The 23,767-nt window shown below is 39.5% G+C and overlaps 1 protein-coding gene across 3 annotated transcripts in view; it reads left to right on the top strand.

The window, feature by feature from the left end:
- ERC2 (ELKS/RAB6-interacting/CAST family member 2) overlaps nt 1-23,767 on the top strand; it is a 1,144,388-nt gene that overhangs the window by 16,135 nt on the left and 1,104,486 nt on the right. For all 3 annotated transcript variants that reach the window (XM_066245244.1, XM_066245243.1, XM_066245245.1), the window contains exon 2: nt 18,731-19,527. In XM_066245244.1, the coding sequence (XP_066101341.1) occupies nt 18,871-19,527 (657 nt within the window). In that variant the 5' untranslated portion in view covers nt 18,731-18,870. The remainder of the gene's footprint in view (nt 1-18,730; nt 19,528-23,767) is intronic.

The following is a 23,767-nucleotide window of genomic DNA, read 5'->3' as shown; positions in this document are numbered from 1 at the left end:
CTGAGACTGAAGTGAACATTAGGGCTCAGAATTGAATGGCTTCTATAGTCATTTGAAATTAATAGAGAACAAAGAAATAATTTATTAACAACTGGATGATCATCCTTTAAGAGAGCAACATAGGTGTTTAAGTTAATATTGATGATGATGAAAGTTGTACTGAGTATTTACTAAGCTTCAGGCACTGTGCTAAACACTTAGGCTTTCTCTTATTTAATCATGACTCACCTTATTTTTGTTCAGTATCCATTGTTATTCCTGAGTTCATTGTTACTTACTGAGGTACTTGACAGGTTCTGAGAGGTTTATTAACTTTCTGAAGGTTAAACAGATAAATGTGATATTCAGGACTCAAAACCAGTATGTGTTTAAACACTTAACCAATGTTTCTCTCAATGAGATCTCTTTTAAGGAAAATAATTTGTTGTAGAACAGCTGGGTTAACTTAAATTACTGTTATTGTAATGATACTTTAAATTGTATAAACACTACATTAAGCTGGTGAGGTTTTTTTTTCTTTTAGATCTCACACTCTTATAAAACCTAAATCAATTTAGAAATTAAATACCCTTAATATTACTAATTCAAATTAACAACATTAATTTACCCACATTAATGAAATTACTGCTTGTAACTAGAATATGATACTGCCTACTCTGGGCAGGTTCTTTGGCAGTCAACTGGTCTACCCTGCTGTGTGTTGGGTGATGACTTAATTCTCTCATCATATTCACAATATTCAACTTCTGGGAGGCTTTTATTCATGCTGAGGAACTTGATATCCTTTCCTTTCAACTGGTGAGAACACATCATGTAGATTCCCAAGTTCAGCTTTTTTCCTTTCTCAATGACCCACCGTTATTCCTTAGGGTATGGTTTATTGCCTCAGACTCAGTGGCCATAGCTGCCATGATGATCAAGAATATCCTTACATTATTTGTTTTCAGATTATTGAAATAAAAACAACCTTGAGTTCTCATGATATTTGTAAATTCTTTAATATACACGACTGTGGATCTGCCTTGTCTACTTAAGTTCTTGACTGGGATAAAAACTGTATTTTCTGTCTGGCATTCCCCTTTCTCTCCATCTGAGACCACACCTTATGGTCCTGGAAAGGCTCTCATCTATTTCCAATGTTCATATACATGGCAGCCTTGTACAGTGCTTAAACTTGCTCATGTGAACCTGAATAAGGGGGCCATAGCTCCCTTTTGAAATGGAGGGATTTGCATCTCTGGAAGGTAAGAAGCCTTCTCTATAAATATTTATTGAATAGATTTGAATCATGCCCCATAATGTTTCTTCTAATATACAGTGTGTCCGTAAAGTCATGGTGCACTTTTGACCGGTCACAGGAAAGCAACAAAAGATGATAGAAATGTGAAATACGCACCAAATAAAAGGAAAACCCTCCCAGTTTCTATAGGATGATGTGGTAGCATGTGCGCATGTGCAGATGATGACATAACACCATGTATACAGCGGAGCAGCCCACGGCCATGCCAGTCGAGATGTGAACGGTACAGAGGAAAGTTCAGTGTGTTCTGTGGCTTGCTAAATTAGAATCCGTGACCAAAGTGCAACGTGAATATTGGCACGTTTATAACAAAGCGCCACCACATAGGAATAACATTACTCGATGGGCTAAGCAGTTGAAAGAAACTGGCAGTTTGGTGGAGAAACCCCGTTCTGATAGGCCATCAGTCAGTGATGAGTCTGTAGAGGCTATACGGGATACTACCTAAGGAGCCCTAAAAAGTCTGTGCATGGGCCCACATCGAACTGCACTGAATAGGTATGAAACTGGGAGAGTTTTCCTTTTATTTGGTGCAGATTTCACATTTCTATCGTCTTTTGTTGCTTTCCTGTGACCGGTCAAAAATGCACCATGACTTTATGGACTTTGTCTTAGCTAAGCTTACCATTATCTGTACACTGACTAAAAGATTTAACTCAGTTACTTGATGACTTAATGCAGTTGTTGACCTCATTCACTGTCATTTTAGCTTTTGGAGGGGTTTCTGAATACCATTCAGCACCCTGAAGTTGGCCCTTGCTAGAGGCTCGTGTGATTCCTTCATGGTGATTAGTCATTTTTAAGAGACCCCAGAGTTAGGTTATAACATTTATTTATCATCTTTCTAGAATATATAGATAAATGCTTGTCTCTGAAATTTGTACTTTAAAGCCATCATTTCCCATTTCTTCTTATTGATTGTGGTCCTTTCTTTTTTCTTTTGGAATAGCTTATAATCTTTGCTAAAATTTTTTCTTTGTGTATATGATATATATATATTCTTTTCTAGTAAAAGGCCATTTAGACAAATCCTTATAGTATGTTAATTTTAAATGTAGAAAAATTTTGTGTCATTGGATTTTTTAGGGACAAGAGGTTGTTATTTTCCTACCTTTCTATCATTTTCTCTGAAACATCTGTTACTTGACAGATTGAGGATTTTTTAGTGTAACACCCAATAATTCCTGAAATTTTTTGGTAAGTATACTCTAACTAAGGCTTTGCCAATTGACATTTTATGTTTGCAGATTAAAGGAAATAAACAGATGTTTTAAAAATAAATCTAAAAAACCTTATTTATTTCTTCAGTGTAACCAACTTACTTTGCTATACTTATAAAACAATGAATGATGTTGTTATAATCATATTTTATATTAATCATAATTTTTTAGTAATTTGATTTAACATCTCAAATACTTTTATATTTTTACTGTTTATTGTTTGGGGTTTTGTTATATGTATTTTTAATTTCTGTTTAGCTGTGTACTAGGTAGTGGTCTGTTCCTCTGACAAACATTTTTAGGTGTTTTAGAATTTAAATTTAATCCTTTAGAATTAATTGTTAGAGTCTGAAATTAAAACAATGGAAGTAACTAATGAGAAGTATAGGTAACAAATACTTGGGTATACAGAGTTCTTACCTGTAGTATGAAATGTAGTCGTCCTCTTCACTCAAACACCTTACTATAAAATACAGCCAAGGCAGCTGAACATGTAATCATGTTAACTCTGCACATGGAAAACAGTAATTATAAAACGAGTTTGGAGGAACTAGAGGAGAGAGTGGTTATGTGTGGAAGAGTGTGTTTGAGTTGTAGACAGCTTCCGGGAGAATGATGGGAAAGCATTTAAAAAAATCTCTGCTATGTCAAGCTGGACTTTTTTTTCCTGATTCACTGCAGCATTTAAAAAAGAAATGGCTTATTACTGGGACTTTCAGTACCTATAGCTGCATTATATTATAACCGCTGATGATGGGAAAACATTCACTTTTCTTTCCAGTTTTAGAAAATAGTTGATGTCTTGCGCATTTTTTGAATTTTATCTTTTGAATTTGATACGGGAGTATTGGACAGGGCAAGTTAATGGACTGAGAGAATTCTAAGACAATTTTGAGGTTTAAAACCACTGTGTACTGTTCTGGTAGTATTGGGATTATCAAAGTTATCTTTTAGTGAGCCTTAGCTGTGTGGTTGGCATTGTGCTAATTACTTCCCTTCCGTCATTCTATTTAATCTTTCCCAAATCACTGTGAAAATTATTGCTATTATCCTCATTTTATAGATAAGAAAGTGAGGATTGGTGAAGAGAAGTAATTTGTTCAAGTCTACATGTCAAGGAATTAGAGATAGGACTCCAACCAGATCTAATTTTGAGGTCTCTTCTTTCCTTTTATAAAAATACTAGTATGTCTCAACTCTCTGGCTACAATGATAAAATTGTTGTATAAAATGACATGGAAGTGATTTCAATGATATGATGAAAGTGTCATACTTTTAAATATGTTTTCTCAAATATTCAAAAACTCTTGTATACCTCCTATACCCTTATATCTGGGCAGGAAGAGCCCTTTCCCAGGGCCTCAGACTTAGAAGGAGGGCTGAGTCTAGAGGGCGTTATTTGACAGTATGGGGCCAAGTGGAGGCGCCCAACTGGAATCTGCGCCTGGCATTCCAGGGTCCAGTCTGGGCACTCACAGGCCTGGGACTTCCCTGTCTAACTGACCCTGAGTTGTTGTCTTCCAGGGTCTGCTTAGATTTCTTTCCCAGTTCTGTTCTCCTGAGAACAAACCATGCTACCAGCATCTATACCCATAAGCCTAGAATTGCTAAGGGGAGTGGGTACTAATATGGACCAGATGCTGTCCTACTGCCTGTGGACTGAATCCAGCTAATGCCTGTTTTTTTTTAGATAAACTTTTACTGTAACCAGCCACACTCATTTGGTTACAAATGATCTGTGGCAGCTTTTGTGCTGAAATGGCAGTGTTGAGTAGTTGTGACAGAGACCAAATGGCCCACAAAGCCTACACTATTTACTATCTGGTCTTTAATAGAAAAGTTTGCTGGCCCCTGGTATAGCTGGAGCTAGCCTAGTGTGCCAGTTGCAGAGTTCACATGTTGAGACAGAGGTGGGGAGACAAGAACGTTTGTTGGGGCAGGCCTGCCTCTTTCTACCATGTTTTGGTTAGAACTGTGAAGAGTCCAAGAATTTTAAGTTCAAAATGCCAACTTCAACATCTATATCTTTATATTTTTCAAGGTAGGATAGGATTTATTTTACTTACCAGTTTATTGGCTTGATTTATAACTTTAATGTGTACAGACATATGGTATTGGGCCCTCTATCTGTATTTTTTTTTTAAAGTTATTGAATTTCCATTTGTGTTCTTGCCTGGTTCCCACAAATGTTAGAATGAATGTTAAACTCTGGGTTACAGAGTAGGAGTTAAAGTAGGAGGGAAGAGAGACCCCAACAAGTAATCACACAAATTAATATAGAATTATAAAGTGTGGAAGGGCTTTTGGGTCATACATAGATTAATTTTTAAATATTATTTATTTACTTGAGCAAGAGAGAAAGGGTAAGGGCGGGGGAGAGAGAGAGAGAGAAAGACAGACAGGAACATCGATCTGATCCCATATGTGCCCTGACCAGGGATTGAACTGGCAACTTCTGTGCTTCAGGACAATGCTCTAACCCAGTGATTTTCAACCTTCTTTGAGCTGTGGCACATTTTTTACATTTACAAAATCCTGGGGCACACTACCTACCAAAATGACACAAAATGACACTCTAACACAGTACATATTATACATATAGTTAATAATATAGTTTCTAAATGTATTTATACTCACACCTGACCATGTCTCACGGCACACTAGTGTGCCGTGGCACACTGGTTGAAAAACACTGCTCTAACCAACCAAACTATCCAGCCAGGGCATACATGGATTACTTTTTAAAAACCTTTCTCTCAGTTTTATTCTTCCAAATTAAACCAACAGTGCTGGAATCTGCCTTCTCACTTAGCTGGAAGTCCAGGTCTTTTCACTAGGGTTCCTCCCCTACCTCCCTATCTCACTCCACCTCTCCCTACCCCGCTCCACCTCTCTCTACCTCTCTCCACTTCTCCCTACCTCTCCCTGTCTCTTACCCTGACCTTCTACCCCGAGATTACTCTGCTTCTAAGTGATGGAGATAAAAGATGTAAATCCCACTCCCAAACCCATAGATGAGTTCTGTGCAACCCGTTTGCCACATGATTGCATCTTACTGCCACAAGGTGTCACTGTTGAGGCTAGTCTTCCTCAGACTGCAAGATGGAGGTGCCCTTCCTAGTCACCACTGTATGGTCCTGCAAAGGAAGGCCAACCCCGTCTTTCAGCGGCCAGTTTCAGCCACAGGTGTGCCGTGCGTGGTGTAGCAGATACCATCAGTGCCCCACTCACACCTCTGGATTGGAACTTGAGGGCTTTCTCTTGGTTTCTATGCAGCATAGGCTGAATGTGCCAGGAAGCAGCCCTCTGCCAATGATTTATGGAGGTGTAACTATGAGGCAGGTTTACATGTTCTCTCAGAGCCCTTCCAGCAGGACTGAGCCAAATGGCACACAGCAGAATCCTTCTTAAAATATCCCCTATATAGACTTCCTTTACTTCCTTGTCTTAGTGTCACATTTTCTTATTACTTCCCGTGATTACCTTCTAAATGAAGCACCTGCACCCAAATCCTTATCTTAGCGCCTACTTGTGGGGAGCCCTGCTAGAACACATGGACCTCCTTATGAGTTGTGGTCTCACGTACAATGTTGTGCCCCATTGTACAGGTTCCACACCGCATGGCAGGCTCCAGGAGCTTCCTGCCTCACTCATGTGCTTTGTACCTACAAGCTACTCCATGGCTCTTGGGTCACTTGTCTTGAGTCCCAACCACCGGTCTGGTCTTCCCTTATTTTAAAGTAATTACTGTACTTTATTTCTGGGAACTTCAGTTTTATTAGCAACCATGTTCACCTCCATCCACAGATCTCACTCTGAATCTTGGGCACCACAACTGGGGTGTCAGTGACTTCTTTCCCTAGGGCTCAGAATCCTTTGTCCATATCAGTTCCTCTCCTTCATGCTTTCTCATTTTGCCTGAGTACAGGCACCTTTGATCGGGTTATGATAGGTTTTCTTACACCTTCACCAGAGGACCCCAGCTACCTGGTCACCCCTATATTGCCAAATAGAAGAGCCACTAGGAAGATCCTTGTAGGGCAGATAAAATCTACTTTTCTTGTTAAAAAAAAACAACCATGTCATCATTCAATGATAAAAAGTCATTATGCTTTGAAAGAACATAGCTGAGAGAGCTGATTTGGATGGGGTAGACTTTGTAGAGGGTGTACTGTCGGACACTGTAGTCTAAACGATTACTAGGAATCAGCCCTGCAAAGCAAATAGCACATGAGAAGGCTCTGAGACAGGAAGTGACTGGGTGCACCTAGTAATAGAAAGAGGGCCTGGGCAGAGTCAGTGAAGGAGAGCATGGCAAGAGAGAAGCTGGAACTAATAGCCAGATCTTGTAAGGCCTCTGGCCATGAAGAAGATTTTAAGGTGACCAAGCATTCTCTTTTAGGGAGGACAGTCCTTGTTTTGTAAGTTCCGTCTCCCCTTGAAAAGTGTCCGCCTACATGTCTTTCTTTTTAATATTGGAAGACTAATCTGTAAATTGATTGATGCGAAGTCATTGCATGTGATGGGATGTATTTGTATTTGACGTGACAATTTGTCAAGGATCAGTACAGTGCAGTGAGACACAATTATGAGACGCATGCGCAACACGGGAGACCTTGAGATAGCACGTGATATACCGAGTGCGCAAATGGCTTTGTGTACTTCTTACTGAAACATGACTAGGCGTATACAACATTGTAGACTCACGATTATTTCTTTCTCAGTGAACATTCAATCATAGACAGGTAAGCACAATTCACGTTTTATTAATTCATTATCTATTTAATAATTTCCAAATACATATAATTTTATTTACAAGTATTTTCCTGAAATTTGAGTTTTAAAGTGGAAATCGAACCTCAAATCATATCTATTAATAATGCATTTTGATTAAATAGTTGCATAAAACAGACTTTTTAATTAGAAAATGATAAATATACCTGAATATAACTCCAAATTAGTGGTTTTGTTTGATATTTAGTTTTGTTAATTTAGCTTCCGGAAAATTCGCCTACCATAAATAATGTAACGTTTTCATTCCTAATGTGCTTGCATTATTTGTGTAGTTCTATATTTTATTTTTAATTATTTTATTTTATTTAAGGGGTGGAAAAATAAAAAAAGATAAAATGCTATTTCAGCGATAAATTGAAAAAGGAATTTCCATTCCTCATATCAAAGAAAGATACCATTGTTTTCTGCTATATTTGCAGCAGTAAATTTTGTATTCCAGTTTGGGGCAGAGCAGCCATAATAAAACACTTGACCACCAATAAACATAAGCAATCATTCGATCAGGGGTCCCCAAACTTTTTACACAGGGGGCCAGTTCACTGTCCCTCAGACCATTGGAGGGCCAGACTATAAAAAAAACTATGAACAAATCCCTATGCACACTGCACATATCTTATTTTAAAGTAAAAAAAATAACGGGAACAAATACAATATTTAAAATAAAGAACAAGTAAATTTAAATCAACAAACTGACCAGTATTTCAATGGGAACTATGGGCCTGCTTTTGGCTAATGAGATGGTCAATGTCCAGTTCCATATTTGTCACTGCTAGCCATAACAAGAGATATGACGTGCTTCCGGAGCCGTGATGCGTGCGTCCCGTGTCACGGGAAGTAGTAGTACTGTATGTGAATGACGCTGTGCTTTGCATCCGCATCCTGTGCTCCTCTCACTGACCACCAATGAAAGAAGTGCCCCTTCCGGAAGTGTGGCGGGGGCCGGATAAATGGCCTCAAGGGGCCGCATGCGGCCCGCGGGCTGTAGTTTGGGGACCCCTGCATTAGATGCATCAGCTTCCATTTGTAAAATAACAGGTTTTTTTAAAACTTCAAATTATTCTGAAGATGTAAAACAGTTGGCTGCAATGAGGGAACATTTGCATTTCATACCATAATTCACAGTGAAAGTTTCGTAGTATGGATTGTACAACTAAATTACTGAAAAAGTTTCACAATGTATATAAAATTTTCGTGTGCCAGGACAAAATGTGAAGCTATTTTGAAATCAGTATTTAAAAATTACTTTGACAAAATACTTACAGAGGACTTGGAAACTGTAGCATTTGTATGATTTTATCTGATGCATCAAATTATAATGAAATTAAATTGTATCCAATAATAGTAAGATATTTTAATGTTACCAAGGGCATTCAAGTAAAAATTTTAAATTTAAAATCCACTAAGGGCAAAACTTCTGAAATTTTGTCAAACCATCTATACAGAGTAATAAATGAGAACAATTTGAAATCCAAAGTTGTTGCACTGATGGCTGATAATACAAATACAAATTTTGGTGGGCGAAGATGAAAAGAGGTGAATAATGTGTATGTAAAATGACAAGAGTTATTCCAAAAGAAAATATGTATTATAAATGTTTTTATTATGCATTTATCATATTATAGTGTATTATTATTGCAATGAATAAAATGTTTATTTTATTTACGATATTGTTTTCTTCAATTTATTTTTGTCCTCTTTTTCATTGTAAAAAAATTGGTCACCTTATTTTGTCCAAAGAGCACTGGAAAGTAGTGAATGGTTTTAAGTGCATAAGAGGAGATATTTTGTGGTTAGAATTGGTACCTTAAAATAGCTTGGCTGATGTGTGAGGAACAGAGGAGAGGAGGATTAGAGAAGTGGAGGTGCTCTAGGAGGGTGTGGAGTAGCTTAAGGAAGTCATGATGGTGCAGTAGGGTGATGACAGTAGGAGCAGAAACAAGGGGACAGGATGCGAGAGATTTGGAGGTGGAATTGATAGGATTTGGTAATGGGCTTGAGGAGGGTGGCAAGGAGAATGAATTCTTATTTAAGATCTATAACATGGGTAGAAGTAGAAAAATTTTAATGCCTGTATGAAAACAGTGGATCAGACTGAATGTAACGTAATAGGAGAGGAGGGGACTGTGTCCTATTGGAGGAAGCATGCTCTCTCTTGAAGGGGCAGCTGCTGGTTGGCTCTTATCAGTCATTGCCATGTAGAGGAGTGGGCTTGACATTGTCAGATTTTCAGGTTTTTCAGGAGAAGCCAGAGTCTGGATGTTAATGTGAAATGTCCGTATCTCTCCATGTTGGCAACTAGATCAAAATTCTGAAGAACATAGGGCTAGTTATATACAACATATCTGCAGGCAACATCTGGCCCTGGTCATCCACTTTTTGGTTGAGATCTGTTCACCACCATCTCTTCCTCTAGAAAGGCTTTAAAATTAACTGCATTCTGTGACACAAAAATTTTTAAAAAGTTAGGAATGCCAGTAAGAAAAAAAAAAAGAGGCCTATTTTAAGTTGGGCTAAATCTTGGGAGATAATGATGATCTCAGCTCACACAGCCTGTCAGCAGGGCTCAGGTGATAGGCTGAAGCTGAGATATGTGGAAATAAACTTAACCTAATTTAGAGCAGATAGTAGGAAATGCTCTTGTCTTAAAATAGACCATTCCAGGCCATGATAGTCTGAGATGCTTGCGGTAGACAGGAATCAAGGCTCTCTACCATTTTGCCCCCTGAGTTTACATTTCGAGAGTCCTTAAACCTTTTAAGAGAGTAAGTGGAGGAGTGTATATTTTATTTATGAATCCATATTCAATTAGAAAAAGTATTCTTATAGGTTCGTAAGACCATCTTTGATTTTATTTTGCTTTTGAGCCTTAAATGGAACTTATTTTTGGACATCAAATTTTATTCATGAGGTGCTTTTAAAGTGCAATTAATTTCTTGTCCTACTCAGTGACACATTTCTGTTTCTGTCTACAGTTTGGTCTAATTAATAACTTATCCGTCTTAGGATTGTACATCACCAATCTATAAGAAAGCAGGTGTTTTTAAGAGTTTACAAGAAAGCTCAGTGATTGAACTTATCTTGGCTTTATAGTAATATTTAAAACAATAAGATCTTAATTGCGACCTTATTTCCTATAATGCATTTATAGGTGGGTAGAAAGCTCAGAAATGGTTTTCTTGGAGTCAGTAATGGAAAACAGAAGACATTATTGATTGCTGAATAAAGTTGATCTTTTTGCTCTTTCTCAGGGATTCATTTTACAGAACTTAAAAAAAAATCAGGGTAGATGAGAATTAGGATATGGCAACCAAATAAATCCTGAGTGTCAAAACAAGTACCTAAAAATATATCAGGCGACTAAATACAACTGGGTTGGGGGGTAGGGGGTTGTGCATAACTCAGTAGAACCAATAGGAATCATGAGACATGGGAACTCACTTTTGGCTTACCTTGCCAGCTGGCCTTTGCCTCATCTGTGAAGTCCACATTTGCTTTAAGGGTGAAATTGATCCAGCAAACCTTCCCAGCTCTTTGTAAATTTGGTAGCAGAGACTACTACCAAATAAAGTGTTGGGCCTAGGTAGCTAATTAAAATTTACTGTTAAGCAGACGGGTTGTGGTGACGAAAGTATTCTGTTACCATTTAAACGTTCCCTTAAGTTCTTCTTTGATTTGGTCAAGTCTGTGGAATTGTACTTAATACCTCTTGCCTGGTGGGATGTTGGGGTGAGCAACATCATCCTGTCTGCTCATTTCTTGGACACACAGGCTGTGGATGGCTGACTTGTGTTCCTTTTGACATTCTGGCTTTTTGTGGAGTATTTGAAAGATAATTACAGTGGGGGGCTGGGTGTAAAGGTGGAAGGATGAAGCAAAAGAAAAAAAGCTCATAGACACGGACAACAGTGTGGTGATTACAAGAAGGAAAGTGGGTGTGAGGAGGGGGGAAAAGATAAGGGGGTAAGTGGTGATAGAAGGAGACTTGACTTGGGGTGGTGAACACGTGGTGCCGTGTACAGATGTGTATTATAGAGTGGTACACCTGAAACCTATGTAATTTTATTAACTAATGTCACCCCAATAACTGTATTTATTTTTTGCCCTAGTAAGGTGAAAACTCCAACCTGTCATCATTTTGGTTTATTTTATTTTCCACTTAAAACTCAGTTCTGATTCTTTTGGGTGAATTTTGTGTCCGTGCTCTTAAAGCAGTGCCCAGTTCCTGTGAGCCCTTTCCCCTCAAACTCTGAGAAGGTCTGTGCTCATGGGTAAAACTTTCCATAGACAGAGGCTCTGTCTGTCTCAATCAGTGCTTTATCCCCAGCATTCAACACTGGCAATTAAGCTGATGCTTAAAAAATATTTATTAAGTAGATAAGTAAATGGTTAGTAAAAAAATACTAGGTATTCTGAAGGGAAAAGTGTTCTTTTGTCAAATAAATTTAGAAAACATTACATTGCGTACTCCATTTTGGAATAGTTCCATACACATTAGTATCTTAAAGTCTCTGAGACATTTGGTATAAAATCAAACTGCCCATTAGCCTTATTTATCCAAACATTGGACAAACTATTGAGGAAGCACTAACCTAAAGCAGAGCTGGTGTAGCACAGAATTGGTATTGCTTGTTAAGGTGTATTTACTGAAGATGCAGAGCTGTGCTCCCGAGTTGGGTAATTCAGGGATTTTTAGTAGCCACAAAAGAAGTTGATGGCTTCCAGGATATGTTGAGAATAAAGAGTAACAGCAGTAGAGGAAAAATAGACATAGTATAGGTGTGAATGTAAATTATTTCAACATTTCTTGGGGGAATTTTGATAGTGGCTATCAAGAGAGTTTCAATTTCCATCTTGTAATTCTACTGGGACTTTATCCTAGGGAAGTAATAAGAGATTTATAAAGTTTTATTAGTCAGAATATTAACTTTGGTATTTCCATTAAAAATAACCTAAGTATTCCATAATAGGTGATTGATTAAATGATTAGATAACCATTCAACGAAACCTTAAGTGACTATTTCAGTTCTTTTGCTGTGTAACAACCAAAAACCTCCTAGCTCAGGAGGCTTTAAACAATGTTATTATTTCCTATCACTGTGGGCTATAGGGAAGTCCTTCTGGTATACATAGTGTGGCTGTCACTCATGCAGCTGATTCCTGATGGCAGGGAGGCTGGCCTGGGAGCTCCAGGCTGGTGTGTCTCAGTGGCCTGTGTCTTGGTGCTAGCTGTTGGCTGGGATAATTTAGTTCTTCTTCTCATGGCCTCTTTTTCGTGTGGTGTCTCATCTTCTGGGGTCTTTCTGTGTGGCTTCTCTTTCCAGCAGGACAACTTGGACCTTACACCTCTGGGTTTTAAGAGGACTAAACTAGAAGCTGCTATGCTTCTTTAGGGTTTGGCTTAGAGATGGAACAATGTCACTCCTGCAGCATCTTTTAGTCAAAGCAGTCAGAGGCCAGGCCAAGTTCAAGAAGAAGGGAAATAAAGTCCATTTCTTGATGGGAGGAGAGGCAAATGTATACAGGAAGGGAAGGGATTTTTGATGGCCATCTTTGGGAACTCATGAAGACCATGAAAATCACATTGTGCAAAAATATAAGTATTTTAGAGAGAGACAGAGAGAGAGAGAGGGAGGGAGGGAGGGAGGGAGGGAGGGAGATGAGAAGCATCAGCTTGTAGTTGCATCACTTTAGATGTTCATTGCTTGCTTCTCATACGTCCCTTGACGGGGTTGTACCCCCAAGCAAAACCATTGACCCATTGCTCAAGCCAGTGACCTTGGGCATCAAGTCAGCAACCTTAAGCTAGTGTCCTTGGGATCGTATTGATGATCCCATGCTCAAGCCAGCAATTCCACATTAAAGCTGGTGAGCCCGCGCTTAAGCCGTCTACCACAGGGTTTCGAACTGGGACCTCAGCATCCTAGGTTGACACTCCATCCACTGTGCCACCACCAGTCAGGTTGTTGTGTAAAAGTTTTATGACATTAATGTTAAGTGGAAAAAGGAGATGATGTAAGAGTAAAACCATTGAGATCCTGGTTGGTTAGCTCATTCTGTTAACAGAGTCATCCCAAAACAACTAGGTTGTGGGTTTAATCCCTGGTTAGGGAGCACACGGGAAGCAACCAAAAAATGCATGACTGAGTGGAACAACAAATACTTCCTTTTCCTCTTCCCTCTCTCTCCCTTCCTTTCTCTGTCTCTCTAAAAATCAATAAAAATTAAGCCTTGGCTGGATAGCTTGGTTGGCTGGAGCATTGTCCCAGAGCAGTTGCCCAGTTCAATTCCCTGGTCAGCGCACATACAGGAGCAGCTCAATGTTCCTGTCTCTCTCTCTCCCTGCCACTCTCAAAGAAAATAAAATAAAACCATTGAGAAAAAGAGTACATGATGTATAGAATATAATATTAATATCATATAAATTATATATATGTGTAAATATATATGTGTATACACACCCACACACACTTAAAAGGAATTGGAAGCAACAGAGGTTGTCTATGAGTGACAGGATTGAGAGTGCTTTAATTTTCTTCTGTATACATATCTGTTTTAAAATTTTTTTATAATCATCTATTAGTTGTTTTAATAACTAAAAATTGATTATTAGGCCAATTAGAAAGTCTTAGAAATTTATTTTATTTATTGGTTTTAGAGAGAGAAGAAGGGAGAAAGAAACATCAATTTGTTGTTTCACTTATTTGTGCTTTTTTTTTTTTTTACAGAGACAGAAAGAGTCAGAGAGAGGGATAGATAGAGACAGACAGACAGGAACGAAGAGAGATGAGAAACATCAATCATTAGTTTTTCATTGTGACACCTTAGTTGTTCATTGATTGCTTTCTCATATGTGCCTTGACCGTGGGCCTTCAGCAGACCAAGTAACCCCTTGCTTGAGCCAGCGACCTTGGGTCCAAGCTGGTGAGCTTTGCTCAAACCAGATGAGCCCATACTCAAGCTGGTGACCTTGAGGTCTCGAACCTGGGTCCTCCGCATCCCAGTCCGACACTGTATCCACTGAGCCACCGCCTGGTCAGGCTCATTAGTTCATTCTTATATGTGCTCTGACCAGGGATTGAACCCACAACCTTGGTGTATGGGGATGACACTCTAACTGAGCTACTTGGCTAAGGTCTGATTTACCTTTTTTATAAAACTGGTTTTTCATGCAGAAATCATATACAAAATTATTTTTGCATATTATCAGGTAAAACAAATATTGCTCTGAGCAATATAACACTTAAAACTAAGTTTCTTAGGCCCTGGCTGGTTGGCTCAGTGGTAGAGCGTCGGCCTGGCGTGCAGGAGTCCTGGGTTCGATTCCTGGCCAGGGCACATAGGAGGAGCACCCATCTGCTTCTCCACCCCTCCCCCTCTCCTTCCTCTCTGTCTCTCTCTTCCCCTCCCACAGCCAAGGCTCCATTGGAGCAAAGTTGGCCTGGGCGCTGGGGATGGCTCTATGGCCTCTGCCTCAGGTGCTAGAATGGCTCTGGTTGCAACAGAGCAATGCCCCAGATGGGCAGAGCATCGCCCCCTGGTGGGCATGCCAGGTGGATCCCAGTCAGGCACATATGGGAGTCTATCTGACTGCCTCCCCGTTTCTAACTTCAGAGAAAAAAAACCTAAGTTCCTTAGTTAGAGACAGATATATAATTCTTTGTAGAGACTTCTTTAGGGGAAGGAGAAGCCTTGATGGAGGATATTTCTTCATACTATATGTGAAGATTTTTTAGGGAACAAGTGACAGATAATCCCAACTGAAATGAATGTAGCAAAAAAGGAAATTTATGGGTGAGTATATCAGATATCTGTTGCCCCATGAATGCTGCAGAACAGCCAACCACAAAACATAAGTGACATCTTAAGAAGTATTTACTTAGTCCATGACTGTGGAGTTCAGCAGTTCTCAGTTGGACTTGTGCATGCATCTGTGGGTAGAAGCTGGCTGGCTAGGTCCCTCTGCTGACCTTAGCTGGGCTTGCTCAAATGTCTTGGGGTTGGCAATTGGCTAGGACACCTGGACTTTGTTTTATGTTCTTATTTTCCAGCAGGCTAGACTGGACATGCTCTAATTTCTGTGGCAGAAAAAAATGATTAAGAGAGTAAATACACACGTGCTATTACAGGCCTCTACTTGCTTCACATTTGTTATCTCCTTATTGGCCAGAGAAAGTCATGTGACAGAACCCAGGGTGAAACTGTGAGGGTACAAAGAGGCAGATACAGAAAGGGATAACAAATTGAGGCCATTGATGCAGTCAGTCTACCTGGCATATGTAACTAAAATGGTCTAGGGATAGATGTAGCATCAATGACTGCTGGATCTAGGGCAGTGGTTCTCAAAGTGTGGCACTGGTGCGCCCTAGAAGATTTCCAGGTGTGCTCTATGGTATTCAAGAGAAATATGTGCCTGTTGTGGACCAAAAAACCAAAAGGGTTTTTGGAGTTTATATTTTTGGGGGACAGAGGTGTGGGGAATTGGCTGTAAGCTGACAGTCTAACCAACCCCCCCACCTCACTTGCCTGATTAGGTTGCAAAAGGCTGTTAAGCTGTGGTGCTGGATTGTTTATCCTACTCCCCATGTTTCCCGGAAAGACTGGAGGCAAGTTTCTTCTATCTTTTGTTTGGTGTAAAGTTAAGAAGATATGTATGGTGGAGGTTTTCTGCACTTGGTAAAATTCTTGGGTTGCCTTAGAAACATGATCAGAGACCATTGATTTGCTAATGGCCTCACTTTGCCCTATAAATAAAGCAAGATGCGGCTTTTGGGCATGCTTTGTTCTTGTCAGCAGCAATTACAGGGCCCTCTTGACCCCGTATTTTCTTAATTCTGCACTGTTCCCACTCGGAACCTGGAATTACTAGCTGTGCTGGTTCGTGGCATGTGCCCAGATATAAAAATAAATATAATTACTCTATTATACCATTTCATTTCGGAAATACCGCTCTTTTTGTTAACACATTATTATTATATTTATTATTAACACATCATTATATTATTTATGTTTCTTATAAACACAAGAATGAAAAAACAACACATTCATGCCAGGACCTGCCGAATTTACTAAATCTTACTAAGAATGTCTCTCTCTATATAAAAAGATAACTTTTTGTCATTTTTTTATTTTTTAACCCCTCTAATTTATGAATTATAAAAAGCATAACAAAAAATGTAACATAAAAATGTTTTTTAATGTCAGAATAAATTTAATTTTGTCATATTTATTTCATTTAATTATCATAAAAGCACGCTTGGACTGTATATTTTTTCTTTAATATTTGATTTAATTATTATAACATTTCTCAGAAATTTGTATATAGTGTGCCTACAATTATCTCTAGGATTTTAAATGTGCCCTGACTTCAAAAAGTTTGAGAACCACTGATCTAGGGTATCAAGTGATGTCACCTGGCTTGATTTCACACTATTTAAAGTCTGGTTTGGCCTGACTAGGTGGTGGCGCAGTGGATAGAGCATCGGACTGGGATGCTGAGGACCCAGGTTCGAGACCCCGAGGTCTCCAGCTTGAGCGTGGGCTCATCTGGTTTGAGCAAAGCTCACCAGCTTGGACCCAAGGTCGCTGGCTCGAGCAAGGGGTTACTCGGTCTGCTGAAGGCCTGCGGTCAAGGCATATGTGAGAAAGCAATCAGTGAACAACTAAGGTGTTGTAATGCACAATGAAAAACTAATGATTAATACTTCTCATCTCTCAATTCCTGTCTGTCTGTCCCTGTCTATCCCTTTCTTTGACTCTGTCTCTGTAAAAAATAAAAAAAGTCTGGTTTGTTTTGCATTAGCTTCACTCTCAGGAAAACCCTTTTTATGTGGCAGTACTCAGAAGCTCCATCTTGAACTCAAGTAATTCTGGCTAAAATTGAGCCTATTTTCCTAGTTTCATGTAAAGCCATGGCATAGAATCTTTTGGACCAATATGGGACATGTCCATTTTAAAGCTTCTGCCATGTTTGGGGGATGGAATAGGATGACTGTCCAGGATGAAGTAGAGGGAATCAGCCTTAACTAACCTAATGACTGTGAGTAGCAGGTAGGGGACAATTTCTCTAAGGAAAACAGAGATGGTGTTACCAGAATGTGTGTGTGGGTGGGAGAGGTTGGGGAGTGGGGAGGTATGGGATGAATAATAGGCAGGTAAAAATAAAAGATGCTCTGTATGATGCTATTAATGTACTTATTGATACTACCAACAGAAATTATTCCTAGGTACCAAACTAGATGTTTTCTAAGTATCATCTCTTTTTCTTAGGATACTATGAGTTAGGTTTATATTACACACATTTTCTTGATTGGAGAAAGGAAGTTCTTAATAGTTAAGTGATTTGCTTAAGTTCATCCATCTAGTCAGCTGTTGGAGCGGAGAGTCGAACCTCAGTCTGGCTCTCTCCAGAGTCTGCCCCTAAGATCTTAAAGCTGAAGAAAAAGAGAGTACACCAAGTATACCCTAAGAGGAAGAGCTGGAGATCATAATGTACCCCATTAAGGGCATTTGGATACCAGCTCTGATGGAGTAATCACAGTTTTATAGTGCTGGCTACATAAAATCTGTACCAATGTACTTTAGTAATCATGACTGGGAGCTTCTACTACTTTTCTCTAGGGGTCATGGGGCTAGGGACTCTGACATGGTACATTGTTCTCCTGTGAGTTTTCTGTACAGGTATGGAATGGTTAATATGCATATTTAGGTCAGCAAAAATTGAAAAGAAGTCCCCAAATGCCAGCGTGAAAGATGTAAGTGAAAGAGGTAAGAGATAGAACTGTTATCTTCTCTGATGGTAGCATTAGGATCTGGCTATATATTGGGAGTTTCATTGGTTGAGCCACCTCTTTTTCTTTTAGCTCCAAGATGGCCAACAGGTTCTAAGACATGTGTCAATGCCAGCTGATTGATGGTAAACTATCTAGAGTGCTGTGTTTGAAAGAGTTCTGAGCCTAGTGTGAAAAAGGACTGTGATGGAGTAATGATGTCTGTAGTGAGCACAATGGTTGACTATTATTTGACATCTTAGGAAGTAACAGCTTCTTAGAGTCACTTCATAATGTCCCTGTGATGAGGAATCCTGTGGTCAATTTTCGGGAGGTTCCAACTGTCACTTAACCCAAATGCTGAGCTTAATTTTCTATGAAAAAAAAACACTATTTTTGCTTGGAAAACTTGTGACCTTGCCTGGGAGTGGGGGTTGGTTGGGGGGATTTACAAAATGTTGAGATATAGTAAGTAAATTTTTAGGGTTACTTTTCTTTTTAAATGAACATGCGTATATCTCTCTATCATTCATTCATCTATCATTATCATCATTTATCTATTTCTATCTATATATTTTTAAAAACATAATGAAGCTATAGTCAGAGTTCTATAGAAGTTTGTTTTTGATTATCCCTTTCTCATTTTTCAGATCTCTGATTGGAGTCATTTCTGGGTACAGACTATGAGAAGAATGCAATGAAAATTCCAGCTAACAGTGGAAATATTAGCTTGATCCCCAACTTAGTATAATATTCCTTTTCTTCAGTAGCACCTCATAATAGAAGAAAAATGTATGGAAGTGCAAGAACAATCACCAATCTGGAAGGGAGCCCTTCCAGATCTCCTCGTTTGCCAAGGTCTCCTCGTTTGGGCCACCGAAGAACAAGTAGTGGGGGAGGTGGAGGAACAGGCAAGACTCTGTCCATGGAGAATATCCAGTCCCTTAATGCAGCCTATGCTACATCTGGACCCATGTATCTGAGTGATCATGAGGGGGTGGCTTCAACAACTTACCCAAAGGGCACTATGACTCTGGGAAGGGCCACAAATAGAGCTGTATATGGAGGTCGGGTCACAGCTATGGGGAGTAGTCCCAATATTGCTTCTGCTGGACTTTCCCACACAGATGTCCTTTCATACACAGATCAACATGGTGGTCTGACCAGTTCATCCCATCATCACCACCACCAGGTCCCCTCCATGTTGAGGCAGGTAAGGGATAGCACAATGTTAGACCTTCAAGCCCAGCTCAAGGAACTTCAGAGAGAGAATGACCTCCTTCGGAAAGAGCTAGACATCAAAGACAGCAAGTTGGGTTCTTCCATGAACAGTATCAAGACATTCTGGAGTCCTGAGCTCAAGAAGGAGAGAGTCTTGAGGAAAGAAGAAGCAGCCCGGATGTCTGTCCTCAAGGAACAGATGCGGGTTTCCCATGAAGAAAATCAGGTAGGTTAATGACTCACCTCAGTGTTTTTCAACCTTGACTTCTTATTGAGTAGTTGATGCTTTGCAAATGGTACCAGGACCTGTGCAGAAGAAAGTATGACATCATCAAACAAGCTCTGAAGTATGTGTTTGACTTGGAGACTACAAGAGGGCATAAGAATTATGAGATTACAGCTTGTGGTCTCCTTATTTTCCAATAACCTTTCCACATTGTTGCAGAAGAGAGAGGAACACTTCTCATTGCCTAACTTTTACACTTGGTTAATTATGCTTTCTTTTTCAGCAGTCACAGCGGCAACTCAGATGTACTTCCTTTTAAATAGAAGAGGAAAATGTTAATTTTTGCAAGAGTAGACTTTTTTTGTTTGTTTGTGTTTTTGTTAAGTGAGAGGTGGGGAGGCAGGGAGGCAGAGAGACAGACTCCTGCATGTGTCCTGACCAGGATCCACCCATCAAGCCCCCTATAAGGTGATGCTTTGACCACCTGGGGCTGCTGCTCCATTGCTTGGCAACCGAGCTATTTTAGTGCCTGAGGCGAGGCCATGGAGCCATCTTCAGTGCCTGGGCCAACTTGCTCAAACCATCTGAGCCATGGCTATGGGAGGGGAAGAGAGAGAGAGAGAGAGAGAGAGAGAGTGAAAGAGAGAGAGCAGGTGGAGGTAGAGGGGTGGAGAAGCAGATGGTCACTTCTCCTGTGTGCCCTGACCAGGAATTGAACCTGGGACTTCCCACACACTGAGCTGACGCTCTACTGATGAGCCAGTGGCCAAGGCCAGAATAAACATTTTTAACAGTAACATTAATGGGCCACATTTGACTGGTGAATTGATTTTTTTTTTGAAGTACCAGCAGCATTATTGCCTTCTACAACGAGTGAAGTGTTTTTTAAATAGCAAATTGAACAATATTAAGTGTTGTTGAGTAGAATGGGCTTCATGTCATGTTATAGAAACAATGCATTTCTGTCTCATCCATTCAGTATTAAGTACATACTGTGTGTTAGACATCTTATTTTTCTTCGATCCATCTTCAGTGTCGTAGTGAGATTAGTTTTCCTAGAGTCTACCTGCAGTTACACCATTCCCCTGCTTTAAAGCCCTCCTTAATTGCTCATTGCCTCCAGAATGAAGTCAACCTCTTTGGTTCAGCCTTCTACTGGAAGGCCTGAATCAGTGTTCTTTCCAGCATCATCTCGTATCACCTCCTTCCACATTTCCAGTGCTTCCAGAGCCGACACTTGGTAATTCCTGCACATACTCAAGGTTTCCCACCTCCATTACTTTGCTCTTTCCATATTCTTCTACTGGGGGACTCCACAGCACCTCCTCTCCCTGCCTCCTCCCTTTCAGTGCCAGCCAGTCTTGATTTTCACATCCCACTTGTTGTGAGGCTCATTAATCCGATGCTATTTTCATAAGGGCTTTGGAGTCAGACATTCCTGAGTTTAAATCCCAGCTTCACCTCTTACTGGTAGTGAGTTAAGTACTAAGATACAGGGAGTAGAGGGTGTTGTGCCATTTAGCTGAAAAAAATTCCGAGATATCATTTAACTTTCTGTAGAAATTTGAGATAATTTCAACTTGGCTAAAACAGTGACTCTCTGATAATTGATCTTTGTTTTGGCCCAGTGAAATGCTCTGCCTTTATTGGGGTCATTTGCTGACCTTCCTTTCTCTTTTCCAGGTTACTACCCATTTGGAGTCCAAGCACTTGTAGAAGCATTTCTGATTTGTATGAGAATCTGCTGTTTGTTCACTTTCTAAGTAGAAAGCAATCACCTATCCCTTTAAATATCTGAATCATTTTCAGATGTGAAAAATGATTTTTAGTTGAAACAGAAAGCATTGCCCTTTACTCCTAAATCAAATGAATGCTATTCATTTGATTTTATTTACTATTATTATTAATCCTTTTTTCCTGACTTTGCTGATTCATTAAATCCTTTGAAACTGCTGTAGCTATGTGCATTTCCCCAGTTCTGTATTGGTTTTCTTTTTTTTTCAGTTGTTTTGGAAGTGGTTAAAGCAAAGTAGACATGATGCAAGTGATGACAAAGTTGAAAGCTATTCTCTTAACTGTCAGTTCCAAAATTGCTTTTACCTTATGCTTTGATCATTAAATATTTTTGAGCATAGATTTCCTCCTTATACATGTATATTTATTTATAAATTAAACAATGTGCTACTATGTCAATATGTTATTTATGACATTCACAAAAAATTAAATATGGAAGAGACAAAGTAAAATAAATAGTATGTTGAGGTAAATTTTAATGACACACAAAACTGTTTAGCTCCTAGAAAAAAACTAAAATGTCTTGTTTATTTCATGAGGGTTAGCTCAGTTTAAACTAGGTGACATCCATAATATTACTTCATTGTCCATGTGGCCTTAAGCTGGAAGCAGGTGAATAGTTAAGTAGGCTCCCATTACCCTTTCCTTGTTCTGGAACCTACAATGATCATAGGCTACCTTGGGTACTTGGATGACATATGACTATAACATAGGACCTAGGGAAAGCCCCAGTATTAATCTGTATATTAGATATAAGTAAAATGTAGTTATTTTCTTTTTTAGGTTAAAAATATAATATAAAAGGAGGAAGAGGCTTGGAGAGTTTGAGAAGTCAATTTATTTGCAATATGAGCTAGTATTACAAAATAAAGAATATAAAGATAAACAAAAAGCAAGTTATTTATTTATTTATTTTTGACAGAGAGAGAGTGAGTGTCAGAGAGAAGGACAGATAGGCATAGACAGACAGGAAGGGAGAGAGATGAGAAGCATCAGTTCTTCGTTGTGGCTCCTTAATTGTTCATTAATTACTTTCCCATATGTGCCTTGACTGGGAACCTACAGCAGAGTGAGTGACCCTTGCTCAAGCCAGTGACCTTGGGCTCAAGCCAGCGACACTGGGCTTCAAGCCAGCAACCTTTGGGCTTGAGCCAGCGACCATGGAGTATATCTATGATCCTATGCTCAAGCCAGTGACCCTGCGCTCAAGTTGGTGAGTTCGTGCTCAAGCTGGATGAGCCCTGGTGACCTCAGGGTTTCGAACCTGGGTCCTCCAAATCCCAGTCCGATGCTCATCCACTGCGCCATCGCCTGGTCAGGCAAAAAAGCAAGTTATTTTAAAAAGGTTGAAGTACCCCTTGGAAATATGTCAGGTTCACTTTTGGAGGAATAGCTGCACTGAGTGGTTATCTTAGGGTGGATCCTGATGCAATAATTAACAAACCTCAAGTTTCAGTGGCTTGAAACATCAGAGATTTATTTCATCTTCACCTGAAGTATGAAGCTGGTCAAGTGACTTTCCAAGGTTGATTTCCTCCAGGTAGTAACTCAGGATCCAGGCTTTCTGTATCATGGCACATGGCTACAGTAGAGCAAAAATCCCTAAAAATGGCACGATGGCTCCTCAATTCCTTGGACAGGAAGTGACACAATTGCAAGAGCTGGGAGGTGCAGTCCTCTCCTCTTACCAGGAAGGAGAGCAGAGTTAGATATAAGGGAACACTAGAAATCTCTGCCAGTGGGGTTCTTATGTTGTCAAAAAGTGGAACTAGATGAAATAAAGTTCAGGGAACAATGCAGACTTACACTGTTGCTGCTGTTTCTAATATTATTGCTGCTGCCACCAGTAGACATCTGTTGGGGATATTATATGTTAGGCATTGTGCTTAGAGATTTGTGTACATTATCTTATTTAGTATTTCCATCAATCATCTGAGGTAGGCGCTAAACTTTGTCTCATTTTACAGATGAAAAATAATTGTAGAGAGAATAAGCAGCTTGCCCAAGTTCATATAGCCGTCAATTGACAGCTGAATTTCAAGCTTTGACTTATTTCATACCAATGTCTAAGTCGTACCTTTATGTTCACTACCTTATGAATCACTGAACTTTGAACAGAATCTTACCATAATAGGAAGATCATATTTCACATATGTTAGATGTAAAAAATGGCTATAGATGGTACCCAACTTACGATGGTTCTATTTATGGTTTTTGACTGACTGATGGTGCAAAAGTGATATGTATTCAGTAGAAGCTGTGCTTCAAATTTTGTCCTTTTCTTGGACTGGCTATATGGAGTATTACACCCTGTCCTGATGCTGAGCAGCAGCAGTGAGCTGCAACTTCCAGTCAGCCACGTGATCACAACTGATACTCTCTAGTGTGTTCATTGTGTTAGATAGTTTTGCTTAACTGTAGGCTAAGTAAGTGTTCCAAGCACGTT

This window comes from Saccopteryx bilineata, chromosome 10 (genome assembly GCF_036850765.1).
Source record: "Saccopteryx bilineata isolate mSacBil1 chromosome 10, mSacBil1_pri_phased_curated, whole genome shotgun sequence".
Classification (NCBI taxonomy): domain Eukaryota; kingdom Metazoa; phylum Chordata; class Mammalia; order Chiroptera; family Emballonuridae; genus Saccopteryx; species Saccopteryx bilineata.
This window is presented reverse-complemented; position numbering and strand designations above follow the sequence as displayed.